The 22,053-nt window shown below is 40.6% G+C and overlaps 1 protein-coding gene across 1 annotated transcript in view; it reads right to left on the bottom strand.

The window, feature by feature from the left end:
* Window positions 1-22,053, bottom strand: part of LOC133555832 (myosin heavy chain, fast skeletal muscle-like) — an 81,884-nt gene that overhangs the window by 34,218 nt on the left and 25,613 nt on the right. The window contains exons 15-16 of the mRNA XM_061905241.1: window positions 3,240-3,410; window positions 2,865-3,171 (exon numbers count right to left, since the gene is read on the bottom strand). Of these exons, the coding sequence (XP_061761225.1) occupies window positions 2,865-3,171; window positions 3,240-3,410 (478 nt within the window). The remainder of the gene's footprint in view (window positions 1-2,864; window positions 3,172-3,239; window positions 3,411-22,053) is intronic.

Here is a 22,053-nt window from a genome sequence, read left to right as displayed (position 1 = left end):
GTTTGTTTGGCATTAAATGTGGGTGGAGGGGAAATGCTGGATGCAAATATAGCTACAAAGGAGGCATAATGATGCAATATTATGCTAGCCTAAATAGCATGTTAGCATCGATTAGCTTCCAGTCATGCCGTGACCAAATATGTCTGATTAGCACATAAGTCAATAACATCAACAAAACTCACCTTTATGATTTCGTTAACTTTATCAATAGAAATGCATCTGCTTTGAGTGTCGCAAGATATCCACACATTCTTGCCATCTCTGTCGTAGCATAGCTGTCGTCGGTAAAGTGTGCGGAACAAACGAGGGACTTTCGCATCTTTTGGCCACTGGCGCAACTTGAATCCGTCGATTGGTATGTGTTTGTTTGGCATTAAATGTGGGTAGAGGGGAAATGCTGGATGCAAATATAGCTACAAAGGAGGCATAATGGTGCAATATTATGCTGGCCTAAATAGCATGTTAGCATCGATTAGCTTCCAGTCATGCCGTGACCAAATATGTCTGATTAGCACATAAGTCAATAACATCAACAAAACTCACCTTTGTGATTTCGTTGACTTTATCAATGGAAATGCATCTGCTTTGAGTGTCGCAGGATATCCACACATTCTTGCCATCTCTGTCGTAGCATAGCTGTCGTCGGTAAAGTGTGCGGAACAAACGAGGGACTTTCGCATCTTTTGGCCAGTGGTGCAACTTGAATCCGTCAATTGGTATGTGTTTGTTTGGCATTAAATGTGGGTGGAGGGGAAATGCTGGATGCAAATATAGCTACAAAGGAGGCATAATGATGCAATATTATGCTAGCCTAAATAGCATGTTAGCATCGATTAGCTTCCAGTCATGCCGCGACCAAATATGTCTGATTAGCACATAAGTCAATAACATCAACAAAACTCACCTTTGTGATTTCGTTAACTTTATCAATAGAAATGCGTCTGCTTTGAGTGTCGCAGGATATCCACACATTCTTGCCATCTCTGTCGTAGCATAGCTGTCGTCGGTAAAGTGTGCGGAACCATCGGGGGACTTTCGCATCTTTGGGCCACTGGTGCAACTTGAATCCGTCGATTGGTATGTGTTTGTTTGGCATTAAATGTGGGTGGAGGGGAAATGCTGGATGCAAATATAGCTACAAAGGAGGCATAATGATGCAATATTATGCTAGCCTAAATAGCATGTTAGCATCGATTAGCTTGCAGTCATGCCGTGACCAAATATGTCTGATTAGCACAGTCCACATAAGTCAATAACATCAACAAAACTCGCCTTTGTGATTTCGTTGACGTTATCGTTGGAAATGCATCTGCTTTGAGTGTCGCAGGATATCCACACATTCTTGCCATCTCTGTCGTAGCATAGCTGTCGTCGGTAAAGTGTGCGGAACAAACGCGGGACTTTCGCATTTTTTGGCCAGTGGTGCAACTTGAATCCGTCGATTGGTATGTGTTTGTTTGGCATTAAATGTGGGTGGAGGGGAAATGCTGGATGCAAATATAGCTACAAATGAGGCATAATGATGCAATATTATGGTAGCCTAAATAGTATGTTAGCATTGATTAGCTTCCAGTCATGCCGTGACCAAATATGTCTGATTAGCACATAAGTCAATAACATCAACAAAACTCACCTTTGTGATTTCGTTGACTTTATCAATGGAAATCCATCTGCTTTGAGTGTCGCAGGATATCCACACATTCTTGCCATCTCTGTCGTAGCAAAGCTGTCGTCGGTAAAGTGTGCGGAACAAACGAGGGACTTTCGCATCTTTGGGCCACTGGTGCAACTTGAATCCATCGATTGGTATGTGTTTGTTTGGCATTAAATGTGGGTGGAGGGGAAATGTTGGATGCAAATATAGCTACAAAGGAGGCATAATGATGCAATATTATGCTAGCCTAAATAGCATGTTAGCATCGATTAGCTTGCAGTCATGCCGTGACCAAATGTCTGATTAGCACAGTCCACATAAGTCAATAACATCAACAAAACTCCCCTTTGTGATTTCGTTGACTTTATCGTTGGAAATGCATCTGCTTTGAGTGTCGCAGGATATCCACACATTCTTGCCATCTCTGTCGTAGCATAGCTGTCGTCGGTAAAGTGAGCGAAACAAACGAGGGACTTTCGTATCTTTTGCCCAGTGGTGCAACTTGAATCCGTCGATTGGTATGTGTTTGTTTGGCATTAAATGTGGGTGGAGGGGAAATGCTGGATGCAAATAGAGCCACAAAGGAGGCATAATGATGCAATATTATGCTAGCCTAAATAGCATGTTAGCATCGATTAGCTTCCAGTCATGCCGTGACCAAATGTGTCTGATTAGCACATAAGTCAATAACATCAACAAAACTCACCTTTGGGATTTTGTTGACTTTATCGTTGGAAATGCATCTGCTTTGAGTGTCGCGGGATATCCACACATTCTTGCCATCTCTCTCGTAGCATAGCTGTCGTCGGTAAAGTGTGCGGAACAAACGAGGGACTTTCGCATCTTTTGGCCAGTGGTGCAACTTGAATCCGTCACTGTTCGTGTTGTTACACACCGACGAGGCATAATGTCTCCAAAGAAAGGAAAACAGTCGAAAAAAACGGAAAATAACAGAGCTGATTTGTCTTGCTTTGTGTATTGTGTTTGAGAAAATGGCGGATTGCTCCGACAGCGAACAATTGAAAAGCGTTTCAATCGCCAAATTCACCCTTTTAGAGTCCGGAAATCGGTTAAAAAAACATATGGTCTTTTTTTCTGCAACATGAAGGTATATATTGACGCTTGCATAGGTCTGGTGATAATGTTCCCCTTTAAACCAGTTGGACAGACTCCTATAGGCAGTGTTCACATTTGGTATTTCAGATATTACCTTCAACTGAAGCATGAGCTGCATACAACATGGCCAGCAGTTTGTTTGCTGCTTTCTGGTAGAGCTGGATAACTGAGTCATTCAGGGGGTCCTTGTTCTTATCCAACCAGCCAGCGATATTGTAGTCCACAGTACCAGCATAGTGGACCAGAGAGAAGTGGGCCTCGGCCTTGCCTTTTGCGGGCTTTGGCTTCTCAAAAGCCTTGGTCTTGCCAAGATGCTGATCATACAGCTTGTTCTTGAACGTTGTGTCCGACGCCTTAGGGAACATGCACTCCTCTTCAAGGATGGAGAAGATGCCCATCGGCTAATGTGGGAGTAAAAATCGACATAAATCAAGATTTGCAATAAAATATACTAAAATATTCTTCTCACCTTCTCAATAAGCTCAATGCAGGCAGCCAAGTCCATACCGAAGTCAATGAATTCCCACTCAATGCCTTCTTTCTTGTACTCTTCTTGCTCCAGGACGAACATGTGTTGGTTGAAGAACTGTTGCAGTTTCTCATTGGTGAAGTTAATGCACAGTTGCTCCAAGCTGTTGAACTACAGCATATCATAAATGGGTTATACTTGTATAGCGCTTTTCTACCTTCAAGGTACTCAAAGCGCTTTGACACTATTTCCACATTCACCCATACACACACACACATTCACACACTGATGGAGGGAGCTGCCATGCAAGGCCCTAACCACGAGCCATCAGGAGCAAGGGTGAAGTGTCTTGCTCAAGGACACAACAGATCGTGACGAGGTTGGTAGAAGGTGGGGATTGAACCAGGAACCCTCAGGTTGTCTCCCAACTTCGCCACGCCGTCCCCAGATAGGCAAGGCAACTTTATTTGTGTAGCACTTTTCATACACAAGGCGGACTCAAAGTGCTTCACAGACAACAAAGTGAAATGAAAGAAATTAAAAGCAAAATTAAAATGCAGACAATAAAAATAAAAACAGTGCGGACGTTAAATGTTAAAGGGGAACATTATCACCAGACCTATGTAAGCGTCAATATATACCTTGATGGTGCAGAAAAAAGACCATCTATTTTTTTAACCGATTTCCGAACTCTAAACGGGTGAATTTTGGCGAATTAAACGCCTTTCTGTTTATGGCGCTGGAGGCGATGACGTCAGAATGTGACGTCGCCGAGGTAACACAGCCGCCATTTTCATTTTCTACACATTACAGCTCTGTTATTTTCCGTTTTTTTGACTATTTTTTGGAACCTTGGAGACATCATGCCTCGTCGGTGTGTTGTCGGAGGGTGTAACAACACTAACAGGGAGGGATTCAAGTTGCACCACTGGCCCGAAGATGCCAAAGTGGCAAGAAATCTGCCGCCAGACCCCCATTGAATGTGCCGGAGTGTCTCCGCATTTGACCGGCGATGCTAAAGCAGACATGGCACAGAGATGTATGGATAACCTGCAGATGCATTTGCAACGATAGTCAACGAAATCACAAAGGTGAGTTTTGTTGAAGTTGACTGCTAGCTAATCGATGCTAACATGCTATTTACCGGCAGTGCTAAAGCAAAGTGTCTGCCGCCAGACCCCCGTTGAATGTGCCGGAGTGTCTCCACATTTTACCGGCGATGCTAAGGCCGACATGGCACAGAGATGTATGGATAACCTGCAGATGCATTTGCAACGATTAAGTCAACGAAATCACAAAGGTGAGTTTTGTTGATGTTGACTGCCAGCTAATCGATGCTAACATGCTATTTACTGGCAGTGCTAAAGCAGACATGGCACAGAGATGTATGGATAACCTGTAGATGCATTTGCAACTATATTACGTGTCCTTCCACCCACATTTAATGCGAAACAAACACTTACCAATCGACGGATTTAAGTTGCTTCAAAAGATGCGAAAGTCCCGATCGTTTGGTCCGCACATTTTTACCGCCGATGCTAACGCAGCTATTCGGCCATGCTATGGCTATGAATAGCTCAATAGCTTCATTTTCTTCTTCAATACTTTCATACTCCAATACATGCGTAATCTGTTGAATCGCTTAAGTCGCCGAAATCCGAGTTTGAATCCGAGCTAATGTCGCTATATCTTGCTGTGGTATTCGCCATTGTTTGTTTACATTGGCAGCACTGTGTGACGTCACAGGGAAATGGATAGTGGTTTCGAAGATAGCGAAAATAAGGCACTTTAAAACTTTATTTAGGGATATTCCGAGACCGGTAAAATTTTGAAAAAAACTTCCAAAAATACAACAAGCCACTGGGAACTGATTTTTATTGTTCTTCGCCCTTTTGAAATTGTGATAATGGTCCCCTTTAAAAGATTTAGCTGAAAGCTAAGGTGAACATAAAAGTTTTCAGTCTAGTAGTCAGAATTGGAGCAAGTCTGATATCTTCCGGAAGTTTATTCCAGCTATTTGTTGCGTAGCGACTGAATGATGCTCTCCCTTGATTTGAGTTTACTTTGAGAACCGCTAACAGATTGGTCTCAGAAGATCTTAGTGATCTAGAGGGTTTATATAGAGGGAGCATATCAGTGATGTACTTCGGCCCGAGACCATGTAGTGATTTATGTGAGCAGGAGAATTTTTAAATCAATTCTCTGATGTACAGGGAGCCAATGTAAGGATTTAAGAATTGGTGTAATGTGCTCACACTTCTGGTCTTTGTTAGAACTCTAGCAGCAGCGTTTTGAACAAGCTGTAGCTGCCTGACAGTTTTTTTGGGAAGACCTGCAAGGAGACCATTACACAGGTAAGCATTTTCCACAACTCACTCGACGTCATCCCGTTCATTACTCGTGAAATACTGAATTTGAGACATGATTTTCATCAAAATACGACTTGTATCGGCGATTTTTCCGCTGTTTTGCTTTGACTTTCAGAAATTGAAGGGAAAGTTTACATATTACCCTTTAGTCGACTAAATCTACTGTAGTTTTCGTCAACTATAATCTTATGATATTTCGTCAACTAAAACTAAAACAATTTAAATTAAAGCTGCAAGCAGCGTTGGTCGGGCCCGCCTTTGGCTGCTGCCCCCGTGACCCAAACCCGGATAAGCGGTAGAAGCATGGATAGTAGTTACTATTATTATAGGGTATTGTGTGTAGAATTTTGAGGACAAAAACGATTTAATTCCATTTCACATTGTCATTGTCTACTGTTAGTCCTAAGTGTCCCAATACTTTTGCCTAATGGTAGTCCTAAGGGTCCCAATACTTTTGTCCAGTGGTAGTAGCCATCTTGAGACACTAGCAGTGCAGCAGCATCAGCACAGTGGTTCTTTGAAGGGTCATAAAATCAAAACCGGAGAACTTATCAAAACTCTTTCGATAACTTTTAATCAGAAGGGTTCAAACTCTCTCCTGTGCGAGTTTGAAGCCGAAACGACAAACGGGCTCAGAGGAGATAACGTTTGAAGAAAGGTGACAGGTTTTTACAAAACTTTTGTTTTGAAGGGGTAATTGCCATTTTCCTGTTGATTTTTGCTGAAGGATGTCAATTATTAAAATGTAGGTCTAAGTGAGACCTACATAGAGGTTTTTGTTTCATGTCTTTCCAGCATTCCTACCGGAAGTTACAAGCAGTTTTGTCTGTATTTTCTCCCTAAGAGTAGTTTTTTCTGTGTTTTATTAAAAAGTTGCTCTAGGGCGCAATTTTGAGTTTTTGGTTTTGGTTTTTTATTAGATTGTTTTTTCCGCCAGTCCTGATGTGTGTGTCAAGTTTGGTGAGTTTTGAAGCATTTTAAGGGGGTCAAATTACAGCTCAAAGAGGCAAAAATTTAGTTTTGAAGGGGTTTTTGCCAACTTCCTGTTGATTTTGGGTATAGAAGTTTTGCATTGGAAATGTAGGTCTAAGTCAGCCCTACATAAAGGTTTTTGTTTCATGTCTCTACGACATTGCTAACGGAAGTTACAAGCAGTCTGTTTTTTGTTTCTTCCTAGGGGGCGATAGTGTGCAATTTAGATTTTTGGGGTTTGGTTGCTTAATAAGTTGGGAAGGTTTGCCAGACCGTATTTGTCAAATTTGGTGAGTTTTGAAGCACGTTAAGGGGGTCAAATTAGGGCGCGAAGGTGCGGCATAATAAAGAATAATTAAAGCTGCAAGCAGCGTTGGTCGGGCCTGCCTTTGGCTGCTGCCGCCGAGACTCAAGCCCTGGTCTTAGTCAGACCTACATAGAAGTTTTTTATTCATGTCTCTACGACATTCCTAACAGAAGTTACAAGCAGTTTTGTCTGTGTTTTTTCTTAGGGGGCGCTAGAGCGCACTTTTGATTTTTGGGGTTTGGTTTTTTTATTAGATGACAATTTTCGCCAGTCCTAATGTGTGTGTAAAATTTGGTCAGTTTTGAAGCATGTTAAGGGGGTGAAATTACAGATCGTTTATTCTGGATGTTGTTGATAAATGGCTTTCGCTTTGCATAGTAGTGTTTTAACTTGCACCTTGAAGCATTTTAATGGGGTAAAATTACAGCTCAAAGAGGCAAAAATGACATTTTTTAGGAAAATTTGCGCAGGTTTTTTTGATGGCGCGTAAAATCTAAACCGGAGCAGTCATCAAAACTCTTCCGATAACTTTTAAGTAGAAGGGTTCAAACTCTCTTGTGTGTGAGTTTGAAGCTGAAACGACAAACACGCTCAGAGGAGATAACGTTTGAAAAAGGTGACGGGTGTTTACAAAACTTTTATTTTGAAGGGGTTATTTTTAACTTCCTGTTGATTTTTGCTGAAGGATGTTGATCATTAAAATGTAGGTCTAAGTGAGACCTACATGGAGGTTTTTGTTTCATGTCTTTCCGGCATTCATACGGGAAGTTACAAGCAGTTTTGTCTTAGTTTTCTTCCTAGGAGTAGTTTTTTCTGTGTTTTAATAAAAATTAAAGCTGCAAGCAGCGTTGGTCGGGTCCGCCGTTGGCCGCCGCCGCCGCTGCCGTGTCCCGAGTCCCGATCTTAGTCAGACCTACATAGAAGTTTTTGTTTCATCACTCTACGACATTCCTAACAGAAGTTACAAGCAGTTTTGTCTGGAAAAAGGAGACGGCTTTTTACAAAACTTTTATTTTGAAGGGGTAATTGGCAACTTCCTGTTGATTTTAACTGAAAGATGCCAATTATCAAAATGTAGGTCTAAGTCAGACCTACACAGAGGTTTTTGTTTCATGTCTCTACGACATTCCTAACGGAAGTTACAAGCAGTCTGTTTTTTGTATCTTCCTAGGGGGCGCTAGCGCGCAATTTTCATTTTTGGGGTTTGGTTACCTAATATGTTGGTCTGCCGCTCCATACCGATGTGTGTGTCAAATTTGGTGAGTTTTGAAGCATGTTAAGGGGGTCAAATTAGGGTATTGTCTGTGTTGTATTCATAGGGGGCGCTAGAGCACAATTTTGAGTTTTGGGGTTTGGTTTTTTCACTAGATCGCAATTTTTGCCAGTCCTGATGTGTGTGCCAAGTTTGGTGAGTTTTGAAGCATTTTAAGGGGGTCAAATTACAGCTCAAAGAGGTAAAAATGATATTTTTTTGGAAAATTTGCGCAGGGGTTCTTTGAAGGCGCGTAAAATCAAAACCTTAAAACTTATCACAACTTTGATCTATACTTTTAATCAGAAGGGTCCAAACTCTCTCCTGTGCGAGTTTGAAGCCGAAACGACAAACGCGCTCAGAGGAGATAACTTTTGAAGAAAGGTGACGGGTTTTCACAAAACTTTTATTTTGAAGGGGTAATTGCCAACTTCCTGTTGATTTTTTCTGCTAGCTGTCAATTATTAAAATGTAGGTCTAAGTGAGACCTACATAGAAGTTTTTGTTTCATGTCTTTCCGGCATTCCTACCCGAAGTTACAAGCAGTTTTGTCTGTGTTTTCTTCCTGGAAGCAGTTTTTTCTGTGTTTTATTGAAAAATTGCGTTAAAGCGCAATTTTGAGTTTTTTTTTTTTTTTTTTTCATTAGATTGCAATTTCTGCCAGTCCTGATGTGTCTTCCAAGTTTGGTGAGTTTTGAAGCATGTTAAGGGGGTCAAATTACAGCTCAAAGGGGCAAAAATAGCATTTTTTAGCGAAAATTTTGCTTTGAATGGGTTTTTGCCAAATTTCTGTTGATTTTAGGTATAGGCATTTCTAATGGGGAATTTAGGTCTAAGTCAGACCTACATAGAGGTTTTTGTTCGATGTCTTTACGACATTCCTAACGGAAGTTACAAGCAGTCTGGTTTTTTTTTTTCGTAGGGGGCGCTAGCGCGCATTTTTCATTTTTGGGGTTTGGTTGCTTAATATGTGTTTTTGCCAAGCCTTACCGATGTGTGTGCCAAATTTGGTGAGTTTTGGAGCATGGTCAGTGGGTCAAATTAGGGTTCAAAGTTGCGGAAGAATAATAATAATTAAAGCTGCAAGCAGCGTTGGTCGGGTCCGCCGTTGGCCGCCGCCGCCGCCGCCGTGTCCCGAGTCCCGATCATAGTCAGACCAACATAGAGGTCTTTGTTTCATGTCTCTACGACATTCCTAACAGAAGTTACAAGCAGTTTTGTCTGGAAAAAGGTGACGGCTTTTTACAAAACTTTTATTTTGAAGGGGTAATTGCCAACTTCCTGTTGATTTCAACTGAAAGATGCCAATCATCAAAATGTAGGTGTAAGTGAGACCTACATAGAGTTTTTTGTTTCATGTCTGTCCGACGTTCCTACCAGAAGTTACAAGCAGTTTTATCCGTTTCCTCTTCCTAGGAGCAGTTTTTCTGTGTTTTTTTCAAAAATTGCAATAGAGCGCAATTTTGAGTTTTAAGGTTTGGTTTTTTCACTAGATCGCAATTTCTGCCAGTCCTGATGTGTGTGCCAAGTTTGGTGAGTTTTGAAGCATTTTAAGGGGGTCAAATTGCAGCTCAAAGAGGCAAAAATAGCATTTTTTTGCGAAAATTTTGCTTTGAATGAGTTTTTGCAAGATTTCTGTTGATTTTGGGTATAGACATTTTTTATTGGAAATGTAGGTCTAAGTCAGACCTACACAGAGGTTTTTGTTTCATGTCTCTACGACATTCCTGACGGAAGTTACAAGCGATTTGTTTTTGTTTTTTGCTAGGGGGCGCTAGCGCGCAATTTTCATTTTTGGGGTTTGGTTGCTTAATATGTTGGGGAGGGACACCGTACCGACGTGTGTGTCAACTTTGGTGAGTTTTGAAGCATGTTAAGGGGGTCAAATTAGGGTATTGTTTGTGTTGTATTCCTAGGGGGCGCTAGAGCACAATTTTGAGTTTTTGGGTTTGGTTTTTTCATTAGCTCGCAATTGTTGCCAGTCCTGATGTGTGTGCCAAGTTTGGTGAGTTTTGAAGCATTTTAAGGGGGTCAAATTACAGCTCAAAGAGGTAAAAATGATATTTTTTTGGAAAATTTGCGCAGGGGTTCTTTGAAGGCGCGTAAAATCAAAACCTGAAAACTTATCACAACTTTGATCTATACTTTTAATCAGAAGGGTCCAAACTCTCTCCTGAGCGAGTTTGAAGCCGAAACGACAAACGCGCTCAGAGGAGATAACTTTTGAAGAAAGGTGACGGGTTTTCACAAAACTTTTATTTTGAAGGGGTAATTGCCAACTTCCTGTTGATTTTTTCTGCTAGCTGTCAATTATTAAAATGTAGGTCTAAGTGAGACCTACATAGAAGTTTTTGTTTCATGTCTTTCCGGCATTCCTACCCGAAGTTACAAGCAGTTTTGTCTGTGTTTTCTTCCTGGAAGCAGTTTTTTCTGTGTTTTATTGAAAAATTGCGCTAAAGCGCAATTTTGAGTTTTTTTTTTTTTTTTTTTCATTAGATTGCAATTTCTGCCAGTCCTGATGTGTCTTCCAAGTTTGGTGAGTTTTGAAGCATGTTAAGGGGGTCAAATTACAGCTCAAAGGGGCAAAAATAGCATTTGTTTGCGAAAATTTTGCTTTGAATGGGTTTTTGCCAAATTTCTGTTGATTTTAGGTATAGGCATTTCTAATGGGGAATCTAGGTCTAAGTCAGACCTACATAGAGGTTTTTGTTCCATGTCTTTACGACATTCCTAACGGAAGTTACAAGCAGTCTTTTTTTTTTTTTTCGTAGGGGGCGCTAGCGCGCATTTTTCATTTTTGGGGTTTGGTTGCTTAATATGTGTTTTTGCCAAGCCTTACCGATGTGTGTGCCAAATTTGGTGAGTTTTGGAGCATGGTCAGTGGGTCAAATTAGGGTTCAAAGTTGCGGAAGAATAATAATTAAAGCTGCAAGCAGCGTTGGTCGGGTCCGCCGTTGGCCGCCGCCGCCGCCGCCGCCGCCGCCGTGTCCCGAGTCCCGATTTTAGTCAGACCTCCATAGACGTTTTTATTTCATCACTCTACGACATTCCTAACAGAATTTACAAGCAGTTATGTCAGTTTTTTTTCCTAGGGGGAGCTAGAGCACAATTTTCCTTTTTGGGGTTTGGTTTTTTATTGGATCGCAATTTTCACCATTCCAGATGTGTGTGTAAAATTTGGTGAGTTTTGAAGCATGTTAAGGGGGTCAAATTATAGATTTGCGTTTCTGGATGTTGTTGATAGATGGCTTTCGCTTGGCATTGTATAGCTTTAACTTGCACTTTGAAGCATTTTAAGGGGGTCAAATTTCAGTTCAAAGAGGCAAAAAAGGCATATTTTGCAAAAAATTTGTTTTGAAGGGGTTTTTGCCAACTTCCTGTTGATTGTAGGTATAGAAGTGTTTATTGGAAATGTAGGTCTAAGTCAGACCTACACAGAGGTTTTTGTTTCATGTCTCTACGACATTCCTAACGGAAGTTACAAGCAGTCTGTTTTTGTCTCTTCCTAGGGGGCGCTAGCGCGCAATTTTCATTTTCGGGGTTTGGTTGCTCAATAAGTTGGTCTGCCGCTCCATACCGATGTCTGTGTCAACTTTGGTGAGTTTTGAAGCATGTTAAGGGGGTCAAATTAGGGTGCGAAGGTGCGAGCGCGCCTCTGTTTCCTCTTCCTAGGAGCAGTTTTTTCTGTGTTTTATTCAAAAATTGCAATAGAGCGCAATTTTGAGTTTTAAGGTTTGGTTTTTTCACTAGATCACAATTTCTGTCAGTCCTGATGTGTGTGCCAAGTTTGGTGAGTTTTGAAGCATTTTAAGGGGGTCAAATTAAAGCTCAAAGAGGCAAAAATAGCGTTTTTTGCGAAAATGTTGCTTTGAATGAGTTTTTGCAAAATTTCTGTTGATTTTGGGTATAGACATTTTTTATTGGAAATGTAGGTCTAAGTCAGACCTACACAGAGGTTTTTGTTTCATGTCTCTACGACATTCCTAACGGAAGTTACAAGCAGTCTGTTTTTTGTCTCTTCCTAGGGGGCGCTAGCGCGCAATTTTAATTTTTGGGGTTTGGTTGCTTAATAAGTTGGTCTGCCGCTCCATACCGACGTGTGTGTCAATTTTGGTGAGTTTTGAAGCATGTTAAGGGGGTCAAATTAGGGTGCGAATGTGCGAGCGCGCCTTGGGTTGCTGTCCCCGAGCCCCACGGCAGGAGAAGCCTTGCTGCCACTATTTAATGCATTGTGAAAGTAATGCAGTTGTTGTATTGAAGTGAAAATATCAAGCTCCCTGTTGATTTTTGCCAAAGTATGTTAATTATTCAAATGTAGGTCTAAGTCAGACCTACATAGTGGTTTTTGTTTCATGTCTCTACGACATTCCTACCGGAAGTTACAAGCAGTTTTGTCTTTGTTTTCTTCCTAGGAGTAGTTTGTCTGTGTTGTATTCCTAGGGGGCGCTAGCGCACAATTTTGAGTTTTGGGGTTTGGTTTTTTCATCAGCTCGCAATTTCTGCCAGTCCTGATGTGTGTGCCAAGTTTGGTGTGTTTTGAAGCATTTTAAGGGGGTCAAATTACAGCTCAAAGAGGTAAAAATTATCTTTTTTAGGAAAATTTGCGCAGGGGATCTTTGAAGGTGCGTAAAATCAAACCCTTACAACTTATCAAAATTTTGATCTATACTTTTAATCAGAAGGGTTCAAACTCTCTCCTGTGCGAGTTTGAAGCCGAAACGACAAACTCGCTCAGAGGAGATAACTTTTGAAAAAAGGTGACGGGTTTTCACAAAACTTTTATTTTGAAGGGGTAATTGCCAACTTCCTGTTGATTTTTTCTGCTAGCTGTCAATTATTAAAATGTAGGTCTAAGCGAGACCTACATAGAAGTTTTTGTTTCATGTCTTTCCGACATTCATACCGGAAGTTACAAGCAGTTTTGTCTATGTTTTCTTCCTAGAAGCAGTTTTCTCTGTGTTTCATTCCAAAAATTTTGTAGAGCGCAATTTTGAGTTTTAGAATTTTTTTTTTTCATTAGATCACAATTTCTGCCAGTCCTGATGTGTGTGCCAAGTTTGGTGAGTTTTGAAGCATTTTAAGGGGGTCAAATTACAGCTCAAAGAGGCAAAAGTAGCATTTTTGGTGAAAATTTTGCTTTGAAAGGGTTTTGCAAAATTTCTGTTGATTTTAGGTATAGGACTTTCTAATGGGGAATTTAGGTCTAGGTCAGTTCTACATAGAGGATTTTGTTTCATGTCTCTACGACATTCCTACCGGAAGTTACAAGCAATCCATTTTTTGTCTTTTCCTAGGGGGCGCTAGCGCGCAATTTTGATTTTTCTGGTTCGGCTCCCTAATATGTTGGGGGGAATTTCCTCACCGACGCGTGTGTCAAATTTGGTGTGCTTTGAGGCATGGTCAGTGGGTCAAAATACAGCGCATAGGCGAGTATCCGTGCGGAAGAAAGAAAGAATAATAATAATTAAAGCTGCAAGCAGCGTTGGTCGGGTCCGCCGTTGGCCGCCGCCGCCGCCGTGTCCCGAGTCCCGATCTTAGTCAGACCTACATAGAAGTTTTTATTTCATCACTCTACGACATTCCTAACAGAATTTACAAGCAGTTTTGTAATTTTTTTTTCCTAGGGGGAGCTAGAGCACAATTTTCATTTTTGGGATTTGTTTTTTTATTGGATGGCAATTTTCACCAGTCCTGATGTGTGTGTAAAATTTGGTGAGTTTTGAAGCATGTTAAGGGGGTCAAATTATAGATTTGCGTTTCTGGATGTTGTTGATAAATGGCTTTCGCTTGGCATTGTATAGCTTTAACTTGCACTTTGAAGCATTTTAAGGGGGTCAAATTTCAGTTCAAAGAGGCAAAAAAGGCATTTTTTGCAAAAAATTTGTTTTAAAGGGGTTTTTGCCAACTTCCTGTTGATTTTAGGTATAGAAGTGTTTATTGGAAATGTAGGTCTAAGTCAGACCTACACAGAGGTTTTTGTTTCATGTCTCTACGACATTCCTAACGGAAGTTACAAGCAGTCTGTTTTTTGTCTCTTCCTAGGGGGCGCTAGCTTGCAATTTTAATTTTTGGGGTTTGATTGCTTAATAAGTTGGTCTGCCGCTCCATACCGATGTGTGTGTCAATTTTGGTGAGTTTTGAAGCAAGTTAAGGGGGTCAAATTAGGGTGCGAAGGTGCGAGCGCGCCTTGGGTTGCTGTCCCCGAGCCCCACGGCAGGAGAAGCCTTGCTGCCACTATTTAATGCATTGTGAAAGTAATGCAGTTGTTGTATTGAAGTGAAAATATCAAGCTCCCTGTTGATTTTTGCCAAAGTATGTTAGTTATTCAAATGTAGGTCTAAGTCAGACCTACATAGTGTTTTTTGTTTCATGTCTCTACGACATTCCTACCGGAAGGTACAAGCAGTTTTGTCTTTGTTTTCTTCCTAGGAGTAGTTTGTCTGTGTTGTATTCCTAGGGGGCGCTAGAGCACAATTTTGAGTTTTGGGGTTTAGTTTTTTCATCAGCTCGCAATTGTTGCCAGTCCTGATGTGTGTGCCAAGTTTGGTGAGTTTTGAAGCATTTTAAGGGGGTCAAATTACAGCTCAAAGAGGCAAAAATGAAATTTTTTAGGAAACTTTGCGCAGGGGATCTTTGAAGGCGCGTAAAATCAAAACCTTAAAACTTATCACAACTTTGATCTATACTTTTAATCAGAAGGGTTCAAACTCTCTCCTGTGCGAGTTTGAAGCCGAAACGACAAACGCACTGGGAGGAGTATCGATTTGAAAAAGGTGACGGGTTTTTACAAAAACTTTTATTTTGAAGGGGTAATTGTCAACTTCCTGTTGATTATTTCTGCTAGCTGTCAATTATTAAAATGTAGGTCTAAGTGAGACCTACATAGAAGTTTTCGTTTCATGTCCTTCCGGCATTCCTACCCGAAGTTACAAGCAGTTTTGTCTGTGGTTTCTTCCTGGAAGCAGTTTTTTCTGTGTTTTATTGAAAAATTGCGCTAAAGAACAATTTTGAGTTTTTTTTTTTTTTTTTTTCATTAGATTGCAATTTCTGCCAGTCCTGATGTGTGTGCCAAGTTTGGTGAGTTTTGAAGTATTTTAAGGGGGTCAAATTGCAGCTCAAAGAGGCAAAAATTTCATTTTTTGTGAAAATTTGGCTTTGAATGGGTTTTTGAAAATTTTTTGTTGATTTTGGCCCCAGAAGATACAATTATGGAATTTAGGTCTAAGTCAGACCTACACAGAGGTTTTTGTTTCATGTCTCTACGACATTCCTAACGGAAGTTACAAGCAGTCTGTTTTTTGTTTCCTTTTAGGGGGCGCTAGAGCGCAATTTTCATTTTTGGGGTTTGGTTGCTTAATATGTTGTGGTGTCACGGTAGACCGACGTGTGTGTCAAGTTTGGTGAGTTTTGAAGCATGTTAAGGGGGTGATGTTGGGGCGCGACGGTGCGGAATAAAGAAAGAAAGAATAATAATTAAAGCTGCAAGCAGCGTTGGTCGGGTCCGCCGTTGGCCGCCGCCGCCGCCGCCGTGTCCCGAGTCTCGATCTTAGTCAGACCTACATAGAAGTTTTTGTTTCATCACTCTACGACATTCCTAACAGAATTTACAAGCAGTTTTATCAGTTTATTTTCCTAGGGGGCGCTAGAGCACAATTGTCATATTTGTGGTTTGGTTTTTTTATTGGATGGCAATTTTCACCATTCCTGATGTGTGTGTAAAATTTGGTGAGTTTTGAAGCATGTTAAGGGGGTCAAATTACAGATTTGCGTTTCTGGATGTTGTTGATAAATGGCTTTCGCCTGGCATTGTATAGCTTTAACTTGCACTTTGAAGCATTTTAAGGGGGTCAAATTGCAGCTCAAAGAGGCAAAAATAGCATTTTTTGGCGAAAATTTTGCTTTGAATGAGTTTTTGCAAAATTTCTGTTGATTTTGGGAATAGACGTTTTTTATTGGAAATGTAGGTCTAAGTCAGACCTACACAGAGGTTTTTGTTTCATGTCTCTACGACATTCCTAACGGAAGTTACAAGCAGTTTTGTCTGGGTTTTTTCCTAGGGGGCGCTAAGCGCAATTTAGATTTTTGGGGTTTGGTTTTTTATTAGATGGCAGTTTTTGCCAGTCCTGATATGTGTGTAAAATTTGGTGAGTTTTGAAGCATGTTAAGGGGGTGAAATTACAGATTGGCGATTCTGGATGTTGTTGATAAATGGCTTTCGGTCTGCATAACAGAGCTTTAACTAGCACTTTGAAGCATTTTAAGTGGGTGAAATTACAGCTCAAAGAGTCAAAAACGTCATTTTTTAGGAAAAGTTGCGCAGGGGTTTTTTGAAGGCGCGTAAAATCCAAACCGGAGCAGTAATCAAAACTTTGATCTATACTTTTAATCAGAAGTGTCCAAACTCTCTCCTGTGCGAGTTTGAAGCCGAAACGACAAACGCACTGGGAGAAGTGTCGATTTGAAAAAGGTGACGGGTTTTCACAAAACTTTTATTTTGAAGGGGCAATTTTTAACTTCCTGTTGATTTTTGCCGAAGGATGTAAATTATCGAAATGTAGGTCTAAGTCAGACCTACCTAGAAGTTTTTGTTTCATGTCTGTCCGACATTCCTACTGGAAGTTACAAGCAGTTTTGTCTGTTTTCTCTTCCTAGGAGCAGTTTTTTCTGTGTTTTATTCAAAAATTGCGCTAGAGCGCAATTTTGAGTTTTATTATTTTTTATTTTCATTAGATCGCAATTTCTGCCAGTCCTGAGGTGTGTGCCAAGTTTGGTGAGTTTTGAAGCATTTTAAGGGGGTCAAATTACAGCTCAAAGAGGCAAAAATAGCATTTTTTGCGAAAATTTTGCTTTGAAGGCGTTTTTGCCAACTTCCTGTTGATTTTAGGTATAGAACATTTTTATTGGAAATGTTCATCAAAGTCAGACCTTCATATAGGTTTTTGTTTCAAGTCTCTACGACATTCCTAATGGAAGTTACAAGCAGTCCGTTTTTTGTTTCTTCCTAGGGGGCGCTAGCGCGCAATTTTGATTTTTAGTGCTCGGTTTTTTTATTAGATGGCAATTTTCGCAGATCCTGATGTGTGTGTCAAATATGGTGAGTTTTGAAGCATGTTAAGTGGGTCAAATTTCAGCTGGAAACGGCGGCGGAATAATAAAGAATAATAATAAAACGCAGCAGATTCAATAGGGTCCTTGCATGGCAAAGGACATGGATGTCCTTTGCCATTGCAGGGCGGACCCTAATAATTAAAGCTGCAAGCAGCGTTGGTCGGGTCCGCCGTTGGCCGCCGCCGCCGCCGCCGTGTCCCGAGTCCCGATCTTAGTCAGACCAACATAGAGGTCTTTGTTTCATGTCTCTACGACATTCCTAACAGAAGTTACAAGCAGTTTTGTCTGGAAAAAGGTGACGGCTTTTTACAAAACTTTTATTTTGAAGGGGTAATTGCCAACTTCCTGTTGATTTCAACTGAAAGATGCCAATCATCAAAATGTAGGTGTAAGTGAGACCTACATAGAGTTTTTTGTTTCATGTCTGTCCGACGTTCCTACCAGAAGTTACAAGCAGTTTTATCCGTTTCCTCTTCCTAGGAGCAGTTTTTCTGTGTTTTTTTCAAAAATTGCAATAGAGCGCAATTTTGAGTTTTAAGGTTTGGTTTTTTCACTAGATCGCAATTTCTGCCAGTCCTGATGTGTGTGCCAAGTTTGGTGAGTTTTGAAGCATTTTAAGGGGGTCAAATTGCAGCGCAAAGAGGCAAAAATAGCATTTTTTTGCGAAAATTTTGCTTTGAATGAGTTTTTGCAAGATTTCTGTTGATTTTGGGTATAGACATTTTTTATTGGAAATGTAGGTCTAAGTCAGACCTACACAGAGGTTTTTGTTTCATGTCTCTACGACATTCCTGACGGAAGTTACAAGCGATTTGTTTTTGTTTTTTGCTAGGGGGCGCTAGCGCGCAATTTTCATTTTTGGGGTTTGGTTGCTTAATATGTTGGGGAGGGACACCGTACCGACGTGTGTGTCAACTTTGGTGAGTTTTGAAGCATGTTAAGGGGGTCAAATTAGGGTATTGTTTGTGTTGTATTCCTAGGGGGCGCTAGAGCACAATTTTGAGTTTTTGGGTTTGGTTTTTTCATTAGCTCGCAATTGTTGCCAGTCCTGATGTGTGTGCCAAGTTTGGTGAGTTTTGAAGCATTTTAAGGGGGTCAAATTACAGCTCAAAGAGGTAAAAATGATATTTTTTTGGAAAATTTGCGCAGGGGTTCTTTGAAGGCGCGTAAAATCAAAACCTGAAAACTTATCACAACTTTGATCTATACTTTTAATCAGAAGGGTCCAAACTCTCTCCTGAGCGAGTTTGAAGCCGAAACGACAAACGCGCTCAGAGGAGATAACTTTTGAAGAAAGGTGACGGGTTTTCACAAAACTTTTATTTTGAAGGGGTAATTGCCAACTTCCTGTTGATTTTTTCTGCTAGCTGTCAATTATTAAAATGTAGGTCTAAGTGAGACCTACATAGAAGTTTTTGTTTCATGTCTTTCCGGCATTCCTACCCGAAGTTACAAGCAGTTTTGTCTGTGTTTTCTTCCTGGAAGCAGTTTTTTCTGTGTTTTATTGAAAAATTGCGCTAAAGCGCAATTTTGAGTTTTTTTTTTTTTTTTTTTCATTAGATTGCAATTTCTGCCAGTCCTGATGTGTCTTCCAAGTTTGGTGAGTTTTGAAGCATGTTAAGGGGGTCAAATTACAGCTCAAAGGGGCAAAAATAGCATTTGTTTGCGAAAATTTTGCTTTGAATGGGTTTTTGCCAAATTTCTGTTGATTTTAGGTATAGGCATTTCTAATGGGGAATCTAGGTCTAAGTCAGACCTACATAGAGGTTTTTGTTCCATGTCTTTACGACATTCCTAACGGAAGTTACAAGCAGTCTTTTTTTTTTTTTTCGTAGGGGGCGCTAGCGCGCATTTTTCATTTTTGGGGTTTGGTTGCTTAATATGTGTTTTTGCCAAGCCTTACCGATGTGTGTGCCAAATTTGGTGAGTTTTGGAGCATGGTCAGTGGGTCAAATTAGGGTTCAAAGTTGCGGAAGAATAATAATAATTAAAGCTGCAAGCAGCGTTGGTCGGGTCCGCCGTTGGCCGCCGCCGCCGCCGCCGTATCCCGAGTCCCGATCTTAGTCAGACCTCCATAGAAGTTTTTATTTCATCACTCTACGACATTCCTAACAGAAAATACAATCAGTTTTATCAGTTTATTTTCCTAGGGGGCGCTAGAGCACAATTTTAATTTTTGGGGTTTGGTTTTTTAATTGGATGGCAATTTTCACCAGTCCTGATGTGTGTGTAAAATTTGGTGAGTTTTGAAGCATGTTAAGGGGGTCAAATTATAGATTTGCGTTTCTGGATGTTGTTGATAAATGGCTTTCGCTTGGCATTGTATAGCTTTAACTTGCACTTTGAAGCATTTTAAGGGGGTCAAATTTCAGTTCAAAGAGGCAAAAAAGGCATATTTTGCGAAAATTTTGTTTTGAAGGGGTTTTGCCAACTTCCTGTTGATTTTAGGTACAGAAATGTTTATTGGAAATGTAGGTCTAAGTCAGACCTACACAGAGGTTTTTGTTTCATGTCTCTACGACATTCCTAACGGAAGTTACAAGCAGTCTGTTTTTTGTCTCTTCCAAGGGAGCGCTAGCGGGCAATTTTCATTTTTGGGGTTTGGTTGCTTAATAAGTTGGTCTGCCGCTCCATACCGATGTGTGTGTCAATTTTGGTGAGTTTTGAAGCATGTTAAGGGGGTCAAATTACAGATTGGCGTTTCTGGATGTTGTTGATAAATGGCTTTCGCTTGGCATAGTATAGCTTTAACTTGCACTTTGAAGCATTTTAAGGGGGTCAAATATCAGTTCAAAGAGGCAAAAAAGGCATTTTTTGCAAAAATTTAGTTTTGAAGGGGTTTTTGCCAACTTCCTGTTGATTTTCGGTGTAGAAGTATTTCATTGGAAATGTAGGTCTAAGTCAGACCTACATAGAGGTTTTTGTTTCATGTCTCTACGACATTCCTAACGGAAGTTACACGCAGTCTGTTTTTTGTCCCTTCCTAGGGGGCGCTAGCGCGCAATTTTCATTTTTGGGGTTTGGTTGCTTAATAAGTTGGTCTGCCGCTCCATACCGACGTGTGTGTCAAATTTGGTGAGTTTTGAAGCATGTTAAGGGGGTCAAATTAGGGTGCGAAAGTGCGAGCGCGCCTTGGGTTGCTGTCCCCGAGCCCCACGGCAGGAGAAGCCTTGCTGCCACTATTTAATGCATTGTGAAAGTAATGCAGTTGTTGTATTGAAGTGAAAATATCAAGCTTCCTGTTGATTTTTGCCAAAGTATGTTAATTATTCAAATGTAGGTCTAAGTCAGACCTACATAGTGGTTTTTGTTTCATGTCTCTACGACATTCCTACCGGAAGTTACAAGCAGTTTTGTCTTTGTTTTCTTCCTAGGAGCAGTTTGTCTGTGTTGTATTCCTAGGGGGCGCTAGAGCACAATTTTGAGTTTTGGGCTTTGGTTTTTTTATTAGCTCGTAATTGTTGCCAGTCCTGATGTGTGTGCCAAGTTTGGTGAGTTTTGAAGCATTTTAAGGGGGTCAAATTACAGCTCAAAGAGACAAAAATTACATTTTTTATGAAACTTTGCGCAAGGCGTCTTTGAAGGCGCGTAAAATCAAAACCTTAAAACTTATCAAAACTTTGATCTATACTTTTATTCAGAAGGGTCCAAACTCTCTCCTGTGCGAGTTTGAAGCCGAAACGACAAACGCGCTCAGAGGAGATAACTTTTGAAGAAAGGTGACGGGTTTTCACAAAACTTTTATTTTGAAGGGGTAATTGACAACTTCCTGTTGATTTTTTCTGCAGGCTGTCAATTATTAAAATGTAGGTCTAAGTGAGACCTTCATAGAAGTTTTTGTTTCATGTCTTTCCGGCATTCCTACTGGAAGTTACAAGCAATTTTGTTTGTGTATTCTTCCTCGGAGCAGTTTTTTCTGTGTTTTATTAAAAAATTGCGCTAGAGCGCATTTTTTGATTTTTTTTTTTTTTTTTTTCATTAGAACGCAATTTCTGCCAGTCCAGATGTGTGTGCCAAGTTTGGTGAGTTTTGAAGCATTTTAAGGGGGTCAAATTACAGCTCAAAGAGGCAAAAATAGCATTTTTTTGCGAAAAATTTGCTTTGAATGGGTTTTTGCAAAATTTTTGTTGATTTTTGCCCCAGAAGGTACAATTATGAAATCTAGGTCTAAGTCAGCCCTACATAGAGGTTTTTGTTTCATGTCTCTACGACATTGCTAGCGGAAGTTACAAGCTGTCTGTTTTTTTTTTCTTCCTAGGGGGCGCTAGCGCGCAATTTTTATTTTTGGGGTTTGGTTGCTTAATAAGTTGGGAAGGCCCACCGTACCAACGTGTGTGTCAAATTTGGTGAGTTTTGAAGCATGTTCAGGGGGTCAAATTAGGGTGCGAAGGAGCGGAATAAACAATAATAATAATAAAACGCTACAGATTCAATAGGGTCCTTGCCATGGCAAAGGACATGGAGTCCTTTGCTGGCAGGGCGGACCCTAATTAAAGCTGCAAGCAGCGTTGGTCGGGTCCGCCGTTGGCCGCCGCCGCCGCCGCCGTGTCCCGAGTCCCGATCTTAGTCAGACCAACATAGAGGTCTTTGTTTCATGTCTCTACGACATTCCTAACAGAAGTTACAAGCAGTTTTGTCTGGAAAAAGGTGACGGCTTTTTACAAAACTTTTATTTTGAAGGGGTAATTGCCAACTTCCTGTTGATTTTAACTGAAAGATGCCACCTATCAAAATGTAGGTCTACAGACCTACACAGAAGTTTTTGTTTCATGTCTCTACGACATTCCTAACGGAAGTTACAAGCAG

The sequence above is a fragment of the Nerophis ophidion genome, linkage group LG07 (genome assembly GCF_033978795.1).
Source record: "Nerophis ophidion isolate RoL-2023_Sa linkage group LG07, RoL_Noph_v1.0, whole genome shotgun sequence".
NCBI classification, from domain to species: Eukaryota; Metazoa; Chordata; class Actinopteri; order Syngnathiformes; family Syngnathidae; genus Nerophis; species Nerophis ophidion.
Note: the sequence above shows the minus strand (reverse complement) of the source record. Positions and strands in the feature narration are given on the sequence as shown.